Source organism: Hoplias malabaricus, chromosome Y (genome assembly GCF_029633855.1).
Source record: "Hoplias malabaricus isolate fHopMal1 chromosome Y, fHopMal1.hap1, whole genome shotgun sequence".
Taxonomy (NCBI): domain Eukaryota; kingdom Metazoa; phylum Chordata; class Actinopteri; order Characiformes; family Erythrinidae; genus Hoplias; species Hoplias malabaricus.
This window is the reverse complement of record NC_089820.1, coordinates 67,311,000-67,330,257: the sequence shown is the minus strand read 5'-3', so window position 1 is coordinate 67,330,257 and position 19,258 is coordinate 67,311,000. Positions and strand designations below refer to the sequence as shown.

The 19,258-nt window shown below is 44.8% G+C and overlaps 1 protein-coding gene across 1 annotated transcript in view; it reads right to left on the bottom strand.

Annotated features, from left to right (window-relative positions):
* The window catches only part of LOC136678265 (nucleolar protein 58-like), a 70,806-nt gene extending 52,966 nt beyond the window's left edge, over positions 1-17,840 (bottom strand). The window contains exons 1-2 of the mRNA XM_066656249.1: positions 17,627-17,840; positions 10,740-10,865 (exon numbers count right to left, since the gene is read on the bottom strand). Of these exons, the coding sequence (XP_066512346.1) occupies positions 10,740-10,865; positions 17,627-17,747 (247 nt within the window). The 5' untranslated portion in view covers positions 17,748-17,840. The remainder of the gene's footprint in view (positions 1-10,739; positions 10,866-17,626) is intronic.
* Positions 17,841-19,258: the final 1,418 nt, after the last annotated feature.

The window sequence follows — 19,258 nt, the reverse complement described above, 5'->3', positions numbered from 1 at the left end:
TCACTCACACACACACACCTACGGACACGTTTGAGTCACCAATCCACCTACCAACGTGTGTTTTTGGACTGTGGGAGGAAACCGGAGCACCCGGAGGAAACCCACGCAGACACAGGGAGAACACACCACACTCCTCACAGACAGTCACCCGGAGGAAACCCACACAGACACAGAGAGAACACACCACACTCCTCACAGACAGTCACCGGGAGGAAACCCATGCAGACACAGGGAGAACACACCACACTCCTCACAGACAGTCACCCGGAGGAAACCCATGCAGACACAGGGAGAACACACCACACTCCTCACAGACAGTCACCCGGAGGAAACCCACACCGACACAGAGAGAACACACCACACTCCTCACAGACAGTTACCTGGAGGAAACCTACGCAGACACAGGGAGAACACACCAACTCCTCACAGACAGTTACCCGGAGGAAACCTACGCAGACACAGGGAGAACACACCACACTCCTCACAGACAGTCACCCGGAGGAAACCCACACAGACACAGAGAGAACACACCACACTCCTCACAGACAGTTACCTGGAGGAAACCTACGCAGACACAGGGAGAACACACCACACTCCTCACAGACAGTCACCCGGAGGAAACCCACACAGACACAGAGAGAACACACCACACTCCTCACAGACAGTTACTTGTAGGAAACCTACGCAGACACAGGGAGAACACACCACACTCCTCACAAACAGTCACCCGGAGGAAACCCACACAGACACAGAGAGAACACACCACACTCCTCACAGACAGTTACCTGGAGGAAACCTACGCAGACACATGGAGTACACACCACACTCCTCACAGACAGTCACCCGGAGGAAACCTACGCAGACACAGGGAGAACACACCACACTCCTCACAGACAGTCACCCGGAGGAAACCCACACAGACACAGAGAGAACACACCACACTCCTCACAGACAGTTACCTGGAGGAAACCTACGCAGACACATGGAGTACACACCACACTCCTCACAGACAGTCACCTGGAGGAAACTTACGCAGACACAGAGAGAACACACCACACTCCTCACAGACAGTCACCCGGAGGAAACCCACGCAGACACAGGGAGAACACACCACACTTAAACGGTTTCTATCTTTAGTGGAAATAATGGACCTCTACCTGTAGCGAGTAATATTTGTTCATGTGATTGGTTAATATCATTTTTAGAAGGCAGAGATGAACATTTATGGACATTCCAGAATAATACTGGATTACTGAGCACTTTCCCCAGTAAACCATATTTTATTTGGTCAAAATGACGAGCACCATTTTATTTGCGATAATAAATGGGATGCGTTTGGATCACACAGTGGTCACACAGTGAGCGTGTTGCATGAGTTAATGTGACTCCTGTCAGAAAAACACAGCTAATCGTCTGAGAGCTTTATCCACACGAGCCGAACACGCACATTCCGAAATCTTTCATTTGGGCTGGTCCTCACAGAGCTCCGTGTCACACGTGTTGATGGCAGCCTGCCACCAGAGCTCCGGACGCTTTCCTGGCAACGTTCCTCCAGCTCTGGACGCGTGTCACTCCCCAACACAGAGAGCGAGGCTTTAACGGCCTGACAGAGACAGATATAATTAATTAATGCAATTAAAAACATCTGTCGACAGCCCTGCCATCAACACCCTTTTCGCTCTGCGGTTTTACTGAAGGGGATGGGGAGTGGGGGGGGGCTACCTGGAAATGTATCTAATTTCCATCCCTCAATATTTTGAATGGAACGAGTCCCAGCTTTTACAAGGTAACGAAGGGGACTAATCACGTCTGTACACAAGAACAGATATGTTTCTGTCCGACTCCAGTAGGAAAAACAGAGGAAGGGGAATGAGAGAGGGAGAGGGGAAAAGAGGAGTGAATAAGGGAGAGAAATAAAGTGTGGGAGTGAAGGCAAAGGGAGGAGAGAAAAAGTAAGAAAGAAAGTGAGGGGAAGACAAAAAAGAGAATGAGAAAAGGGAGAGGGGAAGGTCACTGGAGTGTGAGAGAAAGAACGAGAGAGAGAGAGAGAGAGAGAGAGAGAGAGAGAGAGAGAGAGATACAGAAAAAAGAATCAATTTATTTGGGTTAATCACAGTCAATTTTATCAATCGCAAAAATCCTCTCAAATGCGTGCTTCAATTCATGGCTGATCTTTGACATTTGGCAGTTGCTGAACACAATGCGGCATACAGTAAAACCCTCACACCGTACATCTGGAACCCCCTAGTGCTCACACACACATACACACAACCATAAGCCATAGCCGTGGGCCAAATCCCCCACATCTCCATACGCACCCACTGCCTCCGCGACCCAGAACAGCTGTGAAGAAACTCACACACATCATAGGGACCCCACTGACCCCCCACACTCTGAAGCCCATGTTCAATCTTATAGCAACCGACAGCGCACAACTCGCTCCCCTCAGCTGCTGACCTCAATACTGGCCCCTATTCACACAACAGCCAGCCGAGCAAACTGTCAACACTGACCAGATACAGGAGAGAGAGAGAGAGAGAGAGAGAGAGAGAGAGAGAGAGAGAGAGAGAGAGAGAGAGAGAGAGAGAGATCCCACCATCAGTACCTGACCTCACATATGTTCTCTTCTCAAAAGGATTAAAGCCTCCCCAGCAGAGGCTACTGTAGCAAAGGTGACAAATCCACTATTGAATTCAGGAGATATGACGGATGAGCAGGTGTTTTGGCTAAAAAAAGTGTACACACCCATTTCAGGACCGTTCAATTTTATTTGTCTGACTGAGTATTACTATTATAATACTATTAATGTTGACCATGCAATGTGTGAGACACAACAAGCAGTGTGCAAGACAGAGACATACACAAACACACACAGAGAGAGAGAGAGAGATAGAGAGAGAGAGAGAGAGAGAGAGAGAGAGCGAAAGAGCGAGAGAGAGAGCGAGAAAGAGAGAGAGAAAGCCAGAGAGAGAGAGAGAGCGAGGGCGAGAGAGAGCGAGGGCGAGAGAGAGCGAGAGAGAGAGAGAGAGAGAGAGAGAGAGAGAGAGAGAGAGAGAGAGAGAGAGAGTTTTTGTTAAAACATACAGAGAGAATGAGAGTGAGGGAGAGTGTTGAGAAAAACTTAGAGATCAAAAGATAAATGAAAGAGAAATGGAGGACAAATAAAGGAGAAGAAAAGGGACAGTAAGAGAGTGAGAGACATATATAGAAACATATAAACACAAAAAATGCATATATAGATGTATATATACAAAGAGAGAGAGAGAGAGGAAGAGAGGTAGTATGGAGGATGGAGAGCACATGTGTTAGTCATTGAAAGGGTGGATGGAGGGTGCAGTGGGGTTCACAGAGCTCTTAACGGCCGAGCTCTGGAAAAGTATATTTTACAATTCATTGCTTCCTTCTCACAAAATTAAAGGTCTCTTGTTAAAAGCAAAACTTGTCAAACGAAAGCAGCTTTTATTACTGAGCAAACTCTCGGACGCTGTCTAGGGCCCACTTCCCAATCAGCTTGTTTTGTTTTAGTAAAGGATACGGCTTGCTTCAGGCCGGCAAGAGTGTATGTGTGTGTGTGTGTGCGTGTGTGTGTGGACTCCGGTCAGTGTTTCTTGGTGCATTAATCAGGTCCTGTTCCACTGAAAATAATACAAGTGGAAGTGCAGTAAGTACCGGTGTGCCGTTCCTGATGAGTGACCATTAAACTGCTCCACATTCAGACACTTCTCAGGATGGAGGAGAGAGAGAGAGAGAGAGAGAATCTGATCTACAACACAAAGCCTGCAGTCACACTGAGAACAACAGTCAGAAAGGCATAGACAGCAAAAAAAGGAGAGAGAGAGAGAGAGAGAGAGAGAGATAAAGTAGAATAACAAAACAGAGAGGAGAGAGAGAGAGAGAGATAGAGAGAGAGAGAGAGAGAGAGAGAGAGAGAGAAAGAAAGTAGAATAACAAAATAGAGAGAAGGGAGAAGAAGGGTTTAAAAATGAACATAAAAATAAAATATGAATTAAGGAAATTCAAACAAAGACCAAAATATAACAAAAGGGAATAAAGGGTAGTAAAGTGAAATGACCAAAAGACAATGGAAAAGAAAAGAAAGACATAAAAAGAGTAAGAAATATAGTCAAAGTGCAGAAGAAAAGGGAACTAGAAACGAGGGTAATGAAAGAGATAATGACAGAAGAATAAAGGAGAGAAAGAGGGGAAATTGAGAGAGGAGAAAGAAAAGAGACGATGAAAGAGAGGAAGAGAGAGAGAAGTCTGTACATATGTGTGTGTCGTGGTGTGTTTGTGTGAGGGGGAGGACTCTGATAGTCATCATAAGCTCCCACTGCCTTCTGGGGAACTGACGCTCTCGGTTAATGAGATTTTAATGGGGCCTGTGGACAGAGCGGGACGGCCGCACCGATCTTTTCTGATATCACAGGGCAAAAAACATTAGGCTCCGTTCCAACAGGAACATACGGAGCCTGTCCTGGGACCTCAGCAGACTGTCCACATCTCTGACACCAGCTCAATCACCGCAAGCATCAGGCCCCTCCATCTGATACAACATTCCAGAAACATGACAGAAACATTACAGCAATATGGTAAACATACAGCAAATCAGGCCTTAATCATCGGAGGGGGGGGGAACACATCGACAGTGATCCACAGCCTGGACAGTCAGGGACCGGTCATATAGACCCTACAAGGCAGCAAGCGTCATCAGCTAGGGGCAGGTTAGACTTAATGGAGTATAGGCTACAGCATTCCACTTCGTTACACTCTTAGACTCTCATCTTCATTCATCTGGGTCACAGTGGGTCCAGAGGCTACCAGTCTTCCTGGTTTACATCCAGTGATTCAGGGTTCATACTCACACACTTTCACACCATGTTGAGCTCTATATATTTTTAAATCCACTGCGATAAGAATCAAAAACACCATTCCAACACATCCCAGAGCTACTGAATTGTGCTGAATGAAAAGCATTGACCGACAGGACGGGATGTTCCAGAGCAGCTGTAGGCCAGTGTGCCACCGCCAATAACCTGTCTCTACTGAGAACAGCATGCTTTGGAAATCACACCAACAGCAGCAGTAACATGTTGTTTACTCATCCTGTATTCATATGTTGTTGTTGTTGTTGTTTGGAGAGTTTGGTAAAGTTTATTCCTTCCTTGTTGCAGCGTCCAGCTCTTGCTGGATTCTTTCATCTGCCACCGATCCGTCGTGAGTCAGATAAAAACAAATGTGGTCTCTGATGTAGCTGGAGATTTTACCGATGGCGAGTTTGTGCTGGATGTCTGCATTTCGTGACTGATATGTATTTGTGGACAATTTCACGTACTCAACCAGTCTCACACTCACACACACACCTGTGGCAATTTTCACACACACACCCAGTCCCTCACACACACACACACACCTGTGGACAGTTTAGTAATGACGTCTAAATGCAGTCCTTTGAACGCCACAATTAAAACATGGGCTAACTGCGGCTGAAAGCCTTACCCTCGTTCAGTCACCTGGTTCTTTTCTTCTTATCATTTTAATATAAAGTCAAGAGCGCCTGGGATTGCTCTGCATTTTTATTCCAGCCATAGGGCACGGAAGAATGTTACCTGTTTTATATCATGTATAACATGTGTGGAAACATCAGCCCTCATGTATTCTGTATGTTACCAGTGGTTAAGATTAACTTCACATTCAAATCTAGGCTTAGACTCCAGAGTCACAACAGCACAATGCATTGCATTTACAGACCTTCAGCTGTGAGTCTGGTTGAGTCTTCTTGCTGTTTTGCACATTTGATTTCTAACGATAAGACCCCCACCCCACCCCTCAGCAGTCCTTTAGCCATTAAGTGACTTAGCATACATGTGTGTAAAATACGAGCCTACGAAACCAGAGTGACTGGCGGAGTTTGAAAGTGTTTGGCTGCGTTGTCTCCCTGTGAGGAGCTCCATGTACCTGCTAACTCCGACTCCCACCCCCCAAGCTATGACAGCACGGCCATAAAACACAAGCCTCGGGTAGACACTTCCCCTCCTGGCGTTAGCCTCTCTGTCTAGCATCTGTTTTGCTGTAAGCTCTCTTTCACTTCCCTATCACTCCCCGGAGAACCCTGCAGACGATTAACAACCGGAGCAGATGACACTGATTTCGGTGATAGCCACATAAGCTTCATGTGAAGTGCTGTGGTGCTGAAAATATCCATAGCCCCACTGGAGGTTCTGATCCTGCATGCTGCCAAAAAAAGCTGTGCAGCACAAACACTTCACTGAAGGAATATCTGAGCTCCATGTTGAGCTCTGTAACTTTATTGACTGTGATTAGGATCAAAAACATCAATCCAACACATCCCAGAGGTACTGACTTGTGCTGAATGAAAAGCATTGACCAACAGAATGGGATGTTCCAGAGCAGCTGTAGGCCACTGTGCCACCGCCAAAAAACCTGTCTCTAACGAGAACAGCGTGCTTTGGAAATCATGACAACAGCGGCAGTAGCGTTTTGGTTACTCATCGTGTATTGGAATGTTGTAGTTGTTGTTTGGGCTCTGTCATTAAGTTCAGACAGATCAGTAGAGTTCTTCCCTCCTTGTTGCAGCTTCCAGATCTCGCTGGATTCTTTTGTCGTCCACTGATGTTTGAACCTCTTCAAAAGACCACAGCGTAACTTTACAAGCTGCAGTTGTGAGTCAGATAAAAACAAATGTGATCTCTGCTGCAACTGGAGATTTTACAGATGGCGAGATTGTGCTGGACATCTGCATTTCGTGACTGACAAGTAATTCTGGCCAATCAGTGCTTTCCAAGTTTTACAGGTCACAGTTTAATCCCTATTCGGTTCAATTGGAACCATGAGAGAGCAGTTACTAAAACGTACACGGTTCCAAGGACCAGGACCAGTCAAGTACAGTATTGTAGGTACCATGCAGTGGAAATCCAGGCATTTTTAAAATCTCTAAGCTACAGTAGCCACCATGATTTAATCCGTGAATTTAAAGCCGTGGTCTTCTGAAGAGGTTCAAATGCTGGATCAGTGGCTGAAGAAAGACCAGGACACTCCCTGTGGAAATGGAAAACCAACCATGGACCAGGGACCAAACAGAGAGTAGAGCCAAGAAGTGTAGGTACCATGAATACCGAAACTACCTATGAATACCCATGTCATGACGGACATAGCATAAGAAAATAAGTGGACAGGTCCTCAGGGCGTCACCCCAATTCATGTGAGTGCCTTTAATCGTAGGTGGGGTAATGTGTGTGTGTGTGTGTGTGTATGGTTGGGAGGTGGGATGGAAATAGAAAAAAAAAAAAAAAAAAAAAGAGACACTCTCCCTTTCATGTCTGTTTCATCTTACTTTCATGTGTTCTGCCCAAGGAGTGCAACAGCTCACATCCAAAGCCACTGTTTGAAGCCTTTCAACTCCATTAGAGATGCTTCCTGCCCGTCCTGCGCCCTGTTAGGAGCCTGCTTCTCCCTCATTATCTTTTTGTCAGCAAGGAGGAGAAAGCTCAGTGTAGGAGTGTTGTGGAGGGAAACCTGTGAAATTCTTTATAAATCGTTCCCTCTGTGATAGGTGGAGGTGGGCTATTGAAGGGCGAGTCTAGACAGATACCTGGCTCTTCTACAAAGCCGTAAAAACCACGCCGGCCTCGTCTGAAGATCCGCATTACAAACAAGACTAATTAGGGATTAATTGCTTCCGTTTTTCTTTCTTTTGCCTCTGTGTTCCTGGATGCAAGAGGAGCCCATTTCATGTGTCTCAGCTTCCCTCCTTTTTTTTTTTTTTTTTAATGGGAAGTACTGGGGTGGGGGGTCTTTGTTTATTTGGCACAGCTGAGATCCAAAGAAGGAAGAGAAGCAAAAGCAGTTCAGACCGTCTGCACGGAGTTTCATGAGACGTCCGCATCCAGGAGAGCTGTAAATCTGATACCTTCAATGCAGTAAATAATATACATTCATAACAATTAGTTAACCACTAATCACTCAAATACCATGTTGGATTCTGGCATCACACATAACTTTAAGAAACTTCTGAAACTGTTTCCATGCGACACAGAAACACTGTGAAAATAAATACCCTCCGTGTGCCTCGTGTTTTTCCGTCTTCAGAAAGAAATGCTCTTATAATTTCTTTAAGCTTTCATACATTAAACATTCACTTTTACACATATTTTGAGCGGATTTATGGAAAGCAATTTGTGAACTTGTTTAAACAAGTCACTTGGTAGTACATCAATACCAGTACAGGGGGAAAATCTGGACACGGATATTCAAAAGGGTTCCAAAGCAATGTATTAAACCTATGCTCACTCGGATCAAAAAGGAATACTTGTTCTAAATCCTCATACAAAACCCATTTAAATAAATGACAGGAGAATAAGCCCATTATGAACCTACTTTCTGCTGGGTGGCCTAAGGTTTAAAAGAGCCCCGCTCTCATCAGTGAAGGGTCAGCACCACCAAAGGCCCTTAGTGGGGTTTAAAAGAGTGGAATGAAACTGGACATCCGAACATTCCCAATACACTGCTGTTCGGGTCTTCCGAAAAATTCCACGGAGGTCTTTCATCTTCTGATACTGGATATGCAGCTGATAAATTCCAGTATGTGACAGTCTGAAACCCAATCTTCCGTTAAGTGGACCCATTTGGACCCATGTTAGATTTTTGCACCATCCTGGTAGAGGGATTTATTTATCTTGCGATTTTGCTTTTACCTTTTGAGAAAAATGAAGCCTGCATGTCTGAGGAACACATAATCGAATTTAAAATTGGGCCCCGTTCTCTTTGTGAGTGCTCCCTGGTTCATATTAAAGCGATGCACGATTGCATCACCCCTCGCGATCTGTGTGGCATAGCCTCTAATTGGCCTCGCTGAGGGAAGTGCACTTGTTTTGGATGTTTGTTTTTCTTTTTATTGTGTTTTCGTTGGTTTAATTGGATTCTCTTGGAGGCCGACGGTTTGTAAACACACATGCGGGTGTCATTTAAACTGCTAAAAGTTGAGGCACTGCTCGAGTGTGTGTGTGTGTTTGTGCTTGGGGTCTTAATGATCCAATACCGCCCAACCTCCTTTACCTCATGAGTGCGGTGCTGCTCGTTAGCCGCGACGCCTGGGTGGATTGACTACATTAAGGCATGTGCATCGAGCCTGTTCAAACGTGTACGCTCACACACACACGCACACACACATATGTGTTTTCCACATTTCCAAACTTTGCAGAACTTGTGGGCAACCACATTTGTCAATCTTTGAAAATACAGAACTCTTTGAAGTTCCCAACTTTAAAGAAAGCTCTGACTGAATCTCAAATCAGAACCTATTTACTGATACCATCTACTGATTTTAAACTTCATGAGAGATGTTGCTCAGACCAGAAATACCAGGGTTAAAACTTATTTTATGACACCAGTTTCATTTCTATATTCATGTATGAAATCTACCTAGCTTTAAAATGTGCTACGCTTTAACTGAAGCCATTTTGAAAAAGTATAACCTGTTTACAAACGATACAACAATTTACACAGCGTGTAAACAAGCTTCCTCGCTTCCTGCAGTGGAGCAGTACTTTGTAGAGTGATATGTTGTGGTTTAACTTGGAAAACTCTCTTCCGATGATGTATTTTAATGTAAACCACTAACGTAGAAGTGATATCAGTTTGTAAAATGTAATTCTGGTGTTTCGAGAAGGGTGTTAGATGGCTGTCTTCTTTTCTTTGGATGAACGGTCATTTTTAATTATTAATAATACTTTTAATAATGATCACCCTGGAGTTATTTGAATCTGAATCTGATTCTACTTTGGTTGCATTGATTCACTAATAAGATACAGAGTCGACAGGACTGAATGACACTACAAGGATTGCAGATGTTTGGTTTGAACTTACCGTTTCACACACTTCACACCTTGGTGACCACCGAATTTTCAAGTGCACATGGATTTTCACATGGATTAATCACAGATAAAGTTACTCCACCTCAACAGAGAAAGCTGTTCTCCGTAATCATACGAGGAGATAATGGCTGCTGGCATTGTTCGATTTTGTCAAGCTGAAACTCTGAAACCTGGTCTGAGTTGAATCGGCTTTGTGAGTCAGACCCCAGGTCAATGGGAAGCAAATGTACAGATGCGGGATAAGATGAGCTTTCCCAGGATCGTATAGTCTCTGTTTGGAAGGTTTGTACTACTAGGAAAACTACACCTCACTGAACACATGCTACATATGGAGCCACCTAAACACATGGAAACACTCTGCTGTTATAGATGATGTGGAATGAATAAGAACAAGCAAAAACATGATAAACAAAAACAACAACCCAAAAAAAAAAAAAAAGGAAAATGTATTTCATCTGAGAACGTTTTTTTAATCCTCTTCTCTATCCCTGAGGAAAATGCTTTCTCGCCCTCCTATTATTTCTCTCGCAGGCTCTCCCTCTTCATACACACACACACACCCTCCCTCCTCAACCTCTGCTCAGATACTAGGCACACAGCTTTAATTCATTTGATTAAAAAAACTATTTGGAGCACCGCAGCAAAATCGCGGCTTTGATAATGGCCGGAAAAATTGCAATTCGCCCGCTATTATGCCCAATCAGGCCAGGGGGGAGGAGAGTAGAACCAGATGGACCAGTAAAGAATGCCTGAACACACAGAGGGCAACAGAGTACCCCAGAACTGCTGAGGAATGAACCACAGAGAAACGCAGAAAAACCTCCAGAAAAGACTCCAGCTGCGTCTTACCAGTCTTGCTCTTCGCTTTCTTGGACGGCTGCTTCTTCTTGATGAACTTGGCAGTGGCCTCCTGCTGCAAGGCCGGGTCCTCCTCCTCCTGCTCAGCGATGGGCTCCGGGATGGGCTCACAGCCGGCTGTGGAAAGAATACGAAGCACTGTGAGCACACTGCAGCAGTAAAGAAATGGCATAAACGTGTGTAATCCTTTGCTGCAGTAGTCTGGGAAGGTTGTAACATGGCTGTGAGGATTTGGTGGAGTTTAGGTGTTTGCGAGGTCAGGTATACCTTGCTTCTCCACAGCCCAAAACCGAGGGACATTATACCCCTGGGCATGGTGAGCTTGGGCTAATGTGCAGCTGCTTCATTGCATCCTAAGAAGGGAAATTGTGTGAATCTGTAGTATTTCTCTAAACACAGTGTTCCATACATTGGACACGCCTTTGCCACTGAATGAACCTACACTTCAGTTTTCACTTGGGGATCAGACCAAGGTCAGATCCTGCTCATAGCCCCCACTTCACACATGCTTTCATAAACACACACACACACACACACACACACACTTATCCAAACCCTGCTGTCCCAACAGCAGGTCCCTAGACTGCGTCTGCTTGTCTCCATCGGGGGGATTTGAGGATCAGCCAGCACTGGGGCCCTTGGGCTGGTGGGCTTATGAATCAGACCCCTTGTGCTGCCCCCTCTGTCTCTGAGTCCCATGAGTTGATTTCATTTTCCACACACCTCCACGCTACATCCTCGCTGAAGCGGCGTGTTGAATTTCCTCCGGGCCGATTAGGATAATCCAGCTCTAATATTTATCCGTTCAACAAAGCCAATCGAGGCCAATTGCCAGGGATGGCCAGCTTTAGCTTTGGTCAACAGTCGCTTTTTTTTTTCCTTTTTTCCAGCACAGTCATTTGAAACAGGATACACAGCCATCATAACCCTGGTGTTTTCATAAGCTTATAATCTGAGGGGCTAGCTGTGTGGAATGAGGTCAGGATCAACGTCTACCTGGACTGTATCAACACCATGAGGAAACTAGCCCCGCAGCTATGATAACATAGCTCTAGCAGCCGCCATTGTTATCCATCACCGGCTGAAAGGTGGTAGGGTTAAGGCTTGGAAGAGCTAGGGGAAGGTGTTGTTGACCACCAGGGCAGAGTGAAAAATCCTGGTCCAGACTGAGAAACCCATAGCAGGTTTTCTGCACATCTAAGGTGTATTCTAACCTCAAAAGCATGTGTGAGATTTACGCACCAAGCCGGACTGCTCACAACAAATTGAACCTGATGTGGTCAAAGACGTCGATTGTTCTTCTTTTATCAGTATCGCAAATAACAATATTGTGATACTCATTTACAAAGAATATATTGGGCTAACCACTCATACGTACAGGCCACCAACAAACACCAACTGGCTTCAAAAGAGAACTTTGCAGTTCTACAATTACAGACTGTAATCAATCTGTTTCTCTGCATACTTCCTTATCCACATTTCACCATCCTTTTCAATGGTCCAGGACCCCTACAGGACTGCCACACAACAATATGTGGGTGTCTTTACATCTAGAAGGTGGACCAATGAGGTAGGAGTGTCTAACAGAGTGAACAGTGAGTGGACAAAGAGTTTAATAACTCCAACAGCACTGCTATGTCTGATCCACTTGTTTCAGCACAACAACCACCACCATGTCAGTGTCCCTGCAGTGCAGAGAGTGATCCATTCGTATACACACACACACACACTGAGAAACACATATTTCCCCAACTATCAGAGATCCTACATGCACCTTCTGTTAAAAAAGTTGGAGACAAATTCATATTTTATACAAACTGAGTGATATAAACTGGGAATAAATTCCACTCTGTCTTTTACCTGTGATCAAACGGCATCTCTGAATCTAATACTGGACCACAAAGGACACAGACTTCTCTGATGTCAGGCTGAAGAAAAGGATACAGCTGAGTGCGTTCCAAGATGGAGAATGAATGATTTCATGCTGGGGGGACAATATATTCATTAAGGTGTTTCTGGATGACATTCAGTCTAGACTCATCGACTGGGTTCTTCAAAGTGTGAGCTCGTATAAATTTGTGAGAATTTGCATCCTGTGGATGGCTGTGAAGATATATGATCATAGGGAGTGTTACATAAACAGCACTAATGAAAACATGGATGAGGTTTTTCTTGAAAACAGGGAGGTGGGGAGAGAGAGAGAGAGAGAGAGAGAGAGAGAGAGAGAGGGCTGGATAGAGTGACAGAGAGAGATTGTGAAAGAATGTATGAATGAGAAAAGGGAGAAGGGGAGAGAGTGAGTCAGTGAACGAGAGAGAGACAAAGTGCATGATAGAGTCCCTCTGATGTGGTGGTGGTGGTGGTGGTGGGTTAGTGTGTGATGTACTGGTAAGAGTGGATCAGACAAAGCAGTGCTGCTGGCGTTTTTAAACCCATCAGTGTCACGGCAGTGCTGAGAATGATCCACCGTCCAAATGATACTTCTTCTGTGGTGGTCCTGACCCTTAAAGAACAGAGTGAGAAAGGGGTAACAAAGCATGCAGAGCAACAGTTGGACTACAGTGCAATAGTGGAGCTGATAAACTGAGTGTATAATCCATTTTGATCAGTGCATTGTTGCTGTTGGGACAACAGTGTGAACTGTGTGAACCGAAAATGCACAGTATTTAATATGTTAAGTAATTACAATAACAAAATAAACAAGCTTATTTTTATTAAAAGCTTTCTGAATGCGGCTCGTTTCTTCAGCACATTTTCAGCTGCAAAGAAACTCACAAATGCACTTCCCGGACAAATACAGAAGCTGCTTGCCAGATTAAAAGCCTCCCTGACAGAGAGCTGGAAGTAGGGAATGCACTTAAGCACTCCATAAAGAACCTGACTAGGGAACATGCCAGTAAAGACCCCTGCTTCTATCGTCTCAAAGCACTAGATTGTGTTACTTCCAACACTCTAATAAAACACAACACACTCATTCCTGCTGTTAGGCTCAGTTTCAAGTATGACTAAACACTCTGTGAGAACTGTGAGCATCCACTGTATTTCCAAACATTTGTAGACAATCATTTTTGATGAGTGGTTCTGCTGTTTGAAGGTGAACACCGGAAACAATCTCCATAGATGAGCACTGGCAAATAGAATGACACCCTGGAGCAGCTGCACATGAGCCTAAGGTAACAAGTGTGATAAAGAACACACTTGGATGGGTGACTCAAAAGTGTCTATAGGTGTGTGTGTGTGTGTTGCCCTGTGAAGGACTGGCGCCCCCTCCAGGGTGTATTCCCGCCTTGCGCCCAATGATTCCAGGTAGGCTCTGGACCCACTGCGACCCTGAATTGGATAAGGGCTACAGATAATGAATGAATGAATAATGTTTATGTGGCTGAATGCAATTGAAATGACTATCCGTGCATGAAACAAACTTGTGGTTGATGTGAAGCACTGAACAGCACCCCCTTGTGGAGCAGCCTCTAACTGTCTGAGTATGTGAGAATACAACTGAGTAACAGGTCAGTTCCATGTAATGCTTTGCATTTGAAAAGCCTTAGCAACGGCACTTTCAAAAAATAGTCATCAAACGATGATTTTCAAAATCAAATATATTCAATTTAACTGAATTTAATGTATTCATTTATTTATATTTGCTTAGGGCGGCACGGTGGCGCAGCAGGTAGGTGTCGCAGTCACACAGCTCCAGGTACCTGGAGGTTGTGGGTTCGATTCCTGCTCCGGGTGACTGTCTGTGAGGAGTGTGGTGTGTTCTCTCTGGGTGACTGTCTGTGAGGAGTGTGGTGTGTTCTCCCCGTGTCCGCGTGGGTTTCCTCCGGGTGACTGTCTGTGAGGAGTGTGGTGTGTTCTCTCTGTGTCTGCGTGGGTTTCCTCCAGGTGCTCCGGTTTCCTCCCACAGTCCAAAAACACACGTTGGTAGGTGGATTGGCGACTCAAAAAGTGTCCGTAGGTGTGAGTGAATGTGTGAGTGTGTGTGTTGCCCTGTGAATGACTGGCACCCCCTCCAGGGTGTATTCCCACCTTGCACCCAATGATTCCAGGTAGGCTCTGGACCCACCGCGACCCTGACTTGGATAAGGGTTACAGATAATGAATGAATATTTGCTTAGATTAGATATACATATTAGGAAGAAACTAATCAGAACATCAGAAAGGCCGGACCAGTGTGTGTGTGTGTGTGTGTGTGTGTGTAGGGAGTAGACGGACACAGACACACAGCCAGAGTTCATTAGAATGAAGGAATGCTGGGTGATCAAGAGCAGCTCCTCTCTCTGTCTTCCACACTGCTGGGCTCTTGCCCAAACAGCAAGTGCTCAATCCATCCACACACCCCTCCATCATCCCCCACGATCACACAGGAGGACGCTGTGACATCATCCACTGTCTACACATCCCAGCTGCTGCAAAGGAGAGAATCAGAGTGGGTGGGGAGCAAAGTAAGAGAACCACCGAGAGAACAAGGGACAGAGAGAGAGGGGAGAAAGGAAAGTGTGCATGTGTGTGTGTGTGTGTGAGATAGAGAGATAGATAGATAGATAGATAGATAGATAGAGAGAGAGAGAGAGAGAGAGAGAGAAGTGAGAGAAATGGAGAGAGGCTGACAAAGAAAGTAAAAGAAAGAAATAGAGAGATTGACAAACTGAGGATGACAGAGAAAAAGGGGCAAAAGATCAATGGATACAGACAGACAGACAGAGAGAGAGAGAAAGAGAAAAAGAGAAAAAGAGAGTAAGGCAAAGAAAGGAATGAGAGAAATGGAGAGAGGCTGACAAAGAAAGTAAAAGAAAGAAATAGAGAGATTGACAAACTTAGGATGACAGAGAAAAAAGGGCAAAAGATCAATGGATACAGAGAGAGAGAGAGAGAGAGAGAGAGGCAGACAGAGAGATATTAGGGAGGAGACGGATCTGATAAGAAGCTGCAGACGTGATGAGGGGAGAGGTGGAGAAGAGGAAGGAATGACACTCAGTTAATCATTCACACATTCTTCACTCATCTGCAGCTTTTAACAAGTCTTGGGCAGACAGACTTCTCTTTCTCTCCTTTGTGTCCCTCCATTTCTTTTTTATCTATTCTTTCTTTATTCCACTCTTTCTTTCTCCCATCTCTTCCTCTCTGCTTTTCATTCTAACCTTTGTTCTTTATTCCCTTTCTACTCGTCCCTTCAATATTTTACATTCCTCTCACTCTCACTTTTCTCTTTTCTTTCAATCTGCCTGTCTGTATTTCTCACCATTTCCCTCTCTTGTTCTCCCTCGTTCACCGCACACCCAACCCCTTTCACACTATCAGTGAGAGCAGCTGCCCGCGTCCTCACAGTGAATCGAAGTACAGAAATGCATCAACAACTCTGTTCATATAAAACAGACTCCACAACACAGAGAAGTAAACACACAAACACACTCAGAACACACTCTGGTGAACACACACACACACCGCAGTCTCCGGGAGAGGCCGTGTTGCCGCCGGTGTTGTTGGAAACGTAAACACTTTGCGTTCACAGCCGGTTGAAAAAGCAACGGGAGCGGGGCGGGTAATAAATTACTGTTTACACAGCGCCTGACAGGCCTTTGGTCAAATTGGAGCCGGCTGTGTGCTTTGGCCCCGGGCCAGAGGTGAAGGGAGAGAGAGAGAGAGAGAGAGAGAGAGAGAGTGGAGAGAGTTCTGAGAAGTAAGGGCTACTGCAGATGGACACAAGATGACCACTTCAGTGAGATCATTAAAAGAGTCCACTATCATGCTATTTATTTTGTGTCAAATTCTAGTACATCCATCCTAGAACACTAAAGAACACTACTCTGAGGGTCGGTGTGCTGGACATGGCTAGTCCTGGACTAAACTGCAGTGTTTGCGACAAACCATCTTGACTTAAGCTTAATCTGGATTAAGGAAATGTTTGTAGACACATGCTGACATTGAGTTGCTCTTGAAACCAATGGTATTTTAAGTGGGTTATTCTCTCTTTCTACAGAAACAGACTGTGCAGACTGTGTGAGGAGATGATTGCATACAGTTGCAACACAGCCTAATCCTGGGGAGATTTACACCCTCCAGCTGACACTTGGTATTGGGCATGATAGCTGTAGCACTGTAGCTCATGTGCAGCTGCTCCAGAGCATCCCATTTAACTTTTATCGATGTCTATAGAAATTCTACAACAATAATAAGGGGCATTCGCATTTGGGGCGTGCTTCATCAGAAATAGGTGCTTTAGGAAAGCACAGGTTTACAAGTGGCTTCTTTGGCCCCCATTGGGCCTTTTTTTTTGTTGAGGTTTAATGATGCGTGGGGGCCTCTGTCCTCTCGGGCCCTGCTGAGGGGCCGGAGCCATTAAGGTATGCAGAAACAGAGAGCCAGACCGTAAACAGACGGATCAATGAAACACACGCTCTTTTACACCAGCTTTTAAAAGCTCTTAACCTTTCTACGGGCATTCTTTCAGGTGAAGGACATCTCGAGGCAAATAAAAGCGAGGCAAGGACAAAATAAGTAAGTCAGGCAGTCAGTAAATGAATCAATACATTTCATTACAAACCTAAATGAAACTGAGAAGTCAAACGGCCCTTACACTGAGCCCTGAGGACCTCCGAGACTAAATGACTGACAGAAATAAGGCCAATGGATATAAGACTATGTTTTATAAAGGCCTTTATCTGTAACATTTCCATCTGCAACAATGGTGTAGTGAGACAAGAGAAGCAGAAAAATGTCAACAGCTTTCTGAAGTGTTTTGATTTTGGAATGGCTGTGTGTATCCTATAAATTGTACACATGTCTTTGTCCTGAACTTTAGATATTAGAGCCTTATTTACATAGATCCTTACACACACACACACACACACACACACACACACACACACAGTTCTCACCTGGCATCATCACAGGTGTTGGAACGTTAGCCTCAGAGGACAGACACAGGCGACCTCCCTTGCCGATGCGATCACAGAGGAGCGTGATGTGCTTCTTGAGGCGTGAGGTGTCTTTGGGCATGCTCAGTTGCGTTGTGCTCAAGCTAATGGCTTGGTCCTTTGAACTCCGCGATAAACACGTCCTCAGGAGGTGAGACACAGCTGCATCCACACTCTCCTCCCAGCCCTGCGAGAAAGAGGAAAGAGTCTGTAATTTCTGTGTAGAGATTCTTAATTTTATTTAATTTAATTTTGAATTTAAATATATACCAACATTTTTATGACATTATTGCACAATTGCAATTCTATACATTTAGCAAAACTTCATAATTACTTCCTCGAGAGCTAGATATTCAATAATGCAGCATTTAAGTTCTTAAATATGTGTCTTAACACACTTTCCATCTCTGTAACACGTGATTTGGCAACACCAATGTAGTCAATAAAGCACCTTGAACTGGAAACAGGACTGTTGTAGAGAGAGAGAGAGAGAGAGAGAGAGAGAGAGAGAGAGAGAGAGAGAGAGAGAGAGAGAGAGAGAGAGAAGAGAGAGAGAGAGAAAGAGAAATTGAGAGAGAGAGAGAGAGAGAGAGAGAAAGAGAAAGAAAGAGAGAGAGAAATTGAGAGAGAGAGAAAGAGAGAGAGAAATTGAGAGAGAGAGAGAGAGAGAGAGAGAGAAATTGAGAGAGAGAGAGAGAGTGAGAGAGATTGAGAGAGAGAGAGAGAGAGAGAGAGAGAGAGAGATTGAGAGAGAGAGAGAAATTGAGAGAGAGAGAGAGAGAGATATTAAGACCCAGGATCTAGCTGTAGCCAAAGAATGAACTTCTGGGTAAAAAAAAAAAAACAACAACAACAAAGCACAGGCCACACATCTTTGTTGTAATCGGCAAGACAGTAAAATCACCTATAATTCAGCCCTGTGGTTTAACAACTTTGGCTCGAGCCAAAAGGCAAGGAATAGCCTGTTAACACAGCGCCCCCTGTGGCTGAACCGAGGCATGCTGCTCACGCCTTCTTTGCTCTGATCTTTGTTTTGATTCTTATATTCAGTCTCATCTGAAACTGCAGTGAATAGTGAAAGGCTTTACATTAGACGCCAGAGTATTGCTGAGAGGATCTGATGTCATTCACAAAAGCATTAGTGAGATCAGGTTCTGTGTCACAAACACAACTCTTATTCCAAATGTACTGCAGAGAATGCAGTTCCACAGCTCAATTACTACAGATCTTTACATCCCAGAGGCAGACTCTCGACCTTAAGCATCCTGACCTTATCTAAATGTGCAGCTGTTTCTGAGCATCTCTTATTATTTCAGCCTTTTCAAAGGTTATATAAGCTGTGTGCCTAAAGACGTAGAACGCCGAACACGCATTGGTTTAGGGGCTAAATCACAGCTTTAATGTCAACTGCTAAGACATTGGGGCTTTGTGGACAGTTGTTTGGGTGGATGAATGTGTGTGTGTGCGCGCCACAGATCAGGCTTTCTCAGAGGACGGATGAGCTAAGGTGTTGACAGGCAGGGCAGGGCAAGGGGCCGCTCTGCTGTCCCCTGCCGCCATCCAGATAGCCCTTAATGAACCCTAATGACAGGT